This window comes from Entamoeba histolytica, genomic scaffold (genome assembly GCF_000208925.1).
Source record: "Entamoeba histolytica HM-1:IMSS scf_1104750517413 genomic scaffold, whole genome shotgun sequence".
Taxonomy (NCBI): Eukaryota; Evosea; order Mastigamoebida; family Endamoebidae; genus Entamoeba; species Entamoeba histolytica.
In genome coordinates this window covers 103,024-109,509 of record NW_001914886.1, presented here as the reverse complement: position 1 = coordinate 109,509, position 6,486 = coordinate 103,024, and the positions used below count along the sequence as shown (strand labels likewise).

At 21.3% G+C, this 6,486-nt stretch overlaps 1 protein-coding gene across 1 annotated transcript, besides 5 other annotated features; it reads right to left on the bottom strand.

Annotated features, from left to right (window-relative positions):
* Positions 1–337: 337 nt before the first annotated feature.
* Positions 338–614: a repeat region.
* Positions 595–762: a repeat region.
* Positions 751–1,089: a repeat region.
* Positions 1,090–1,100: 11 nt separating this feature from the next.
* Positions 1,101–1,489: a repeat region.
* Positions 1,490–1,493: 4 nt separating this feature from the next.
* Positions 1,494–1,800: a repeat region.
* A 34-nt stretch (positions 1,801–1,834) lies between these two features.
* On the bottom strand, positions 1,835–4,231 carry EHI_073680 (uncharacterized protein; the record flags this gene model as incomplete). Its single annotated transcript, XM_648880.2, has 1 exon — positions 1,835–4,231. One exon carries the CDS (start codon positions 4,229–4,231, stop codon positions 1,835–1,837), a length of 2,397 nt encoding a protein of 798 aa, XP_653972.2.
* Positions 4,232–6,486: the final 2,255 nt, after the last annotated feature.

The following is a 6,486-nucleotide window of genomic DNA, read 5'->3' as shown; positions in this document are numbered from 1 at the left end:
ATATATAATATAAATTATTATCAAATATAATAATATCAAATGATAATTTATTTTTATTTCAAAATAATTTGCACCAATAAATATGTTGCTAAATATTTTGCATCATTAAATTTTGCACTTTTTTTATTTGTTGAAATAAAATTTGCATCTTTTATTTTTTTCATTCTTTTCTTCTTTTATCATCTCTTTTGTTTTATTACACTTTATCTTCTTTATTTTTATATTCTCTCCTTTCTACTTTTATTCTTTCTTCATCTTCTTCTATTCCTTATTTTATTTTTATTCTTTTATATCATTCATTCTCTTCTTTTTCAATTATTTGCTTTTTTTCGTTGCCAATAACAAATTACAAAATTGAATGAAATAGATAAAATGATAAGAAAATGAATAAAAGAATGAAATATAAAATGTACATGAATGTGTAGCAATAGATTATATGTAAATCAAAATAAAATGGGAGATGGAATAAAGAGTAAAAGAGATGAATATAGTATTGAAATAGTAAGAAAATATATATTTCATGTTGAAAAGATGAGATATGATAAAGATAAAAGAAAAAAGAATTGAATATGGAATAGATTGTATAAAATATGTGGAAAATAAATGAAGAAGAAAAATAAAGATAAAAAGAAAATAATAAAATACATAAAAGACAAGTTTCAAGAAGAATATATCAATAAATGGAGAAATAAGAAAGTAATAAAATCATAAAATGAATTGAAGATAAAATGACAGACAAAATGAAAACAAATAAAGAAGGGATATATTCAAATAACGAAAAAAACAACAAATAATAAATAATGAAATAATTTAGACAAATGAACAAAAATATTCAATGTGTAATATCTGGAATATAATACCAACATTAAATAATATCTTTCTCATTTGTATAATCATTAAAATTTCACAAATGAATAAACATGATAGAATAGGAGAATATATAATGGAGAGGGTTAAAATTTAAATAAAAAATATATAAAGATGAAGAAATAAAGAAAAAAAGAGAAGAAGAAAATACAAAGGAATTAATAATAAGAAAAATAGAGAAAGATAAAATGGTTATGATTTGAAATTAAGAAATAATAAATAAGAAAGATTTGAAGAAAAAACGCATTAATCATAGATATGACAATATTAAGAAATAAGAATATAAGTAAAACATTCACAAATAAAATAAATATATAAAATTACATAAATATATAAGAAAAATAGAAAGAATAATAAAAGTAATAATCATTCAACTTCATAATAATAGTAGAAAAATTGATAAATAAAGAAATAATTAGATTGTGAAGAAATGAATGAATTAAAATTTCATGAAAAATAATTGTAAAAGATATTGTACTATCAAATATGAAAAATATTAAGAAATACTTTGATGAATATTCAGGAAAATACATGGATGTAGAATAATAAGAAGAAATATATTCAGAATGAAAGAAATGAAGAAATTCTCAAATGAACAATATGTTAAAAAAATATTAATTTATGATTTATTTATTGAATGGATATTTTATTATTAATCAATATGATTATGATTATATTGTCATATTTCATCATTTTTGATTTATTATGATAAATATAAGAGAGTAGAATGTGTTGTTATTATTTTGGATGTACAAAGTGTTTAGTATTTTATTCTTTCATTTTTCTTTATTTTGTTTTTCTATACATAATGAATATTGCTCCATCTTTCATTTTAGTTAATTGTAAAATTGAATTCTTTTTAATATTAATGAATTTCTATGATTTATTTGTAGTACTTTTATCTACTCTTTTTGAATTAAACATTCTTCTAAATTATATAATGAAAATAAAATGAAATGAAAAAAGATTAGTTTTTCTTTTTTAATGCAAGTTTAGCCATTAATTCTGCATTAACTCCTCCTCCAAATCCTTGTCCTCCTATAATTTTCTTTTCAGGTTGTTTTTCGCTTTGTTTCTCATTGTCGATATGTGACGTTGTTGTTTCATCTAAATGTGTTTGTTGAGAAGATTCATCATGACTTTCTGGTACATCTAAATGAACAACATCTTCTTCTTTAAGTTCTTTAGACCCAACTTGAAGTGCTTTTTTCGTTGGTGGTCTTCTATTTCCTTTTCTTGAAATTCTTTTTACTACAGCTTGTGGTGCACTTTCTGACTGTAATGACTCATTGTCTAATCCATCTTTAATCTCAATATCAATTTTATGTATTTGACTATCACTTATTTCTTTCTCTTCTTTCTTTTCTTCTTGTTTATCTCGTCGTTTACCAGGTCTACGAATAACTTTTGGAATATCAACTGAAAGACTATCTAATTGTGTTTGAATTTCTTCTTGTTTTTCTTTATCTTTCTTCTCTTCTATAATCTTATCATTAAATTCTATTCGATTTCTATTTGTACTTGTATCTTCTTCTTTATTTGTATTTTCTTTACAAATATTTTCAAATTCAAATCCAATACTACTTTCAATAACTTTCTCATCTTTAGCTCCAACTCGTTTAGGTGCTTGTCTTTTTAACATTTGTGAATTCTCTCTTTCTTTCTTTGGTTTATTATATTCTACAAATCGAGTTTCTTTCTTTTCTTCAAGTTCTTTAGTAATTTTAGTTTTACTTATTACATATTCTTTATAATCATTTCCTCCTCTTTCAATATTACATAACATTTGATTAATATGTTTTAACATTTCTGTCATAAATACTTTTCTACCATCTTTTCTAACTATTGGTTCTTGAATTATTTCTCTATGTTTTTTAAATATTTCAATTATCATTTCAATTGTTTTTTTAATACTATCTATTTCAACTGGTAATATAATTCTAATTATTCTTCCTTTATATGTTTTTGATATAAAATTAACTAATGAAATCCCAAAATTTTTTACTCCTTTTCTTTCATCTATTAAACTTTGTATTCCTGTTTCAATTGCTGTATCTATTCGAATATTTCCTTCTATTTCTCCTAATTTAATATTAAATCTTTCAAAATCATATGTTAATGGAATAATTTCTTTATTTTCATATCCTATTTTAATATTACATATTTTTCTTAATTTAATGATAGTTTTAATATCTTGTTGAATTGTATTAATTCTTTGATTCATAACATTATTAACTATTTCACTTATAAATTTAATATATTTATTTTCTTTTCTTATTCCTTTAATTATTCCTATTAAATATCTTTCTCTTTTCCAACTATCTACAAGTTCCATTTGTGTTTTAATATTACTTTCTTTTTTTTCATTAATTTCATTCATCATATATTCATAATTATTTTCTTCTTCATGTCTTCCATATTTCATTTTCATTGCTTCTCCAATTTCTCTCATTGTTACATCTTCTTCATTTAATATAAATTCTATTTCTCTATTTAATTCTGGTAAATATGATATTAATTCTATTCGAAAATTATCTTTTTCACATACTGGATTTTCACTTAAATCTAATTCACTTAAATTTTTCATTAATTTAAAACTTTGTTGTTCTTTTTTTATCATTGTTATCCTATTTCTTCTTGCTGATAAACATTCTAATCCTCCCATAGCTTGAAATCCATTTAATGTTTCAATATAATTTTCATCTACAAATAAATTTTTAATATTATTTGAATAATACATATAACATTCTCTTATTTTATTATTATTTAATATTAATGTATCTGTTGGTCTTTCTTCTAAATTTTCTATAACTTTAATTTCATTATAACTTAAATCTAAAAATTGTAATTTTGGAAATAATTTCTTTTCAAATATTCCTGCTCCAATAACATTTACTTTACATTTAATACATTTTAATGTTTTTAATTTCTTCCATATTAATCCTTGTGTTGATCCTAAAAATATTTCTAACGTTTGAATTCTACTATTTTCTACTGTTAATTCTATTAAATTCTCCGCTAATCCTTTTGTTGTCATATTTACAAATACTTTTAAATCTTGAATATGTAATCGTGTAATACTACATGCTGAAACAAATCCTATAGGTAATTTAATATTTTTCCCTTCTTGTATCCCTCCTAAGATTTCTCCTGATTCAGGTTCAATTTTAATATGTTTAATTCGTCTAAAAAATTCACTCATCCCATTTCTTTTCCCAAATGATGGATGTGCCATCCCATTCATAAACATTACTAATCCCGGTGTTAATATTAATTCTTTATTTTTCCCTTCTATACTCACTTCTATAAATTTATCTAAATATTTAAATAATTTCTCTTTAAATATTTCTTTATTTTCATTCATTTCTTTTTTTTTTTTTATTTATTTTCTAGTTTCTTTTTCTTTCTTTTTTTTTTCTTTTTTTTTTTTTTCTTTATTAAAATATTTGTTTTATTATCTTTTATTTGATTCTTCTCGGTTTTTGAATTTATAGATAATCTCTACAATGAAATTCAGTATGTCTAAGATATAATAACTCAATAAAAAATGATATGGAATTATTAAAAAAAATATTTTGGTTGTATTTTGAAATCATGACTATAATAAAAAACTAATTGAGAAATGAATAAAATGAGTTAATATGAAAATGGTTTTAAGAAAGTATTGAGATTTTTGTAAAGTATATGAATATGCCTGTGAGGTTGGAATATTGAAAAGAAATGAAAGAGTAAAGTTATAATATTTTTAAACTTAATGTGTTTTTTGTTAAAAATGACTGTCAATAGTTAATGGAGAATAATAAAATGAATAAAGCAAAATGAGAAAAGATACAGAATATTGCAGTGGAATATTTTTAGAAAACTGTCGTGTTAAAAATAAAATATAATTAAAGAATCATTTTAAAAGAATTTAGTTGAAAGATACTAAAGAAATATGTAAAACAAATTATTATATAATTATTTTGACTATTTATAATGAAGATATTAATGAGAAGAAGAATGTTAAAACCTTATTAGTTAGAAGAATAAAAACACAAAAACTTAATGGAAATTTTACAATATTAAAAAGACTATCTAACACCTTTAAAAAATGTACAAAATGATTATTGAATTTACTATTTAATAAAAAAGAAGAAAGCTATTCTATTTAAACACATATTGATGCTTGCTCAAGAGAAAAATGATTTTATAAGTAGTGATTTGTAATTATAAAAACTATGGTTGTAATGTTATAAAGGTTAATGAAAAAAGACTAATAAATAATACATATGTATTGAATTATAATTGAACTGAAAATAAAGTATATTGCCGTAATGTGTATAATGATTTCAAGAGAGATTTGAGAAGGAAAAAGTTATGTAATAAATGTTATTTAGAAATATTATTTAATTTTTATTTGTTAGTTTTATTTCTATCAAGAAAACAGATTTTATTTCCACTCGTTTCAATATTATTCGCATGACATTTTTGAGTTTATTTAATTAAACTTACATAGTTGAATTTTTTGTTTGAATAGTCTTTTTAAGGTTTTGTTTCTCATTTAAAATTCTGTATGCAAGAATGTGTAATCAATAAAAATTTAATAGTCTTCATTTTAATTGAAAATTAATTTGTAAAACTGCTAACAGTATTTTATTATGAAATATTTAATTATGGAAAATGATGCTGGTTACCTTATGACATACTATCAATGTATTGATTTTATTTTATTATTATAGGTATTGTCAAATTACATACCATTCTTTTTGTTTATTTTCCATTTTATTTCTTTTGTTATTCGTATTTTTCTAAGGATTATTATATTAATAAATCATTTAAACAATATAGAATAATTCCTATTTTCTTGTGTTGAATCGTTTTTATTTCATAATAAATATTAATGAACTTTTAGTACATTTGAATTACCATTTCTATTTATTTTTTTTTCTTTGTATTGTTTGTTTAATACTATAACTATTTCAAGTTTATCATTTATCTTTGTTATTATTAAACAGACTTAATAACCTTATTCAATTCATTGAAATCTCTTCTAAATCTTCTCATTTTTTACATTTATGTATCAATGTTCTTATTCTACCTACTTCTTTTTATTTCTCTTTAATCGTTTATTTTTTTTTTGATTCTATTTAATTTGGTTCAGTTTCATTATTCCACTCAGCTTTATGATTCTGTTTTTAATACCAACAATTTTTATTACCAACACCAGCTTTAATTTATTTCATTCATGTATTGATATGATATATTCTTGTTATCTTATCAAAGTGTATTTACTCTAATAAAAATCTTTTTCCATTCTTCTTTACTTAGCAAACAAAAGACATTATGACTCTAAATATATTATACCATCAAGACAGTTCTAAATATCAAATTGATTAAAATTTAATAACTCTTCTTTCAATATCATTGTCTCTGTTGTTCTCACTTCTGTTTATCTAAGATTATCCTTTCATTTTGTTAAAACTCCTTTGTATCTATTCTATTTTTTTTATTATTTGAATGCTCATTTTCTTATCATCCAATGTCTTCTCTGTAATAACTCTCAAATTTCCATTTTGTTTCTTCTTGTATATTGTTTCTTCTTACTAATATCAACTTTATGGCAATGCTCTTATCTTCTTT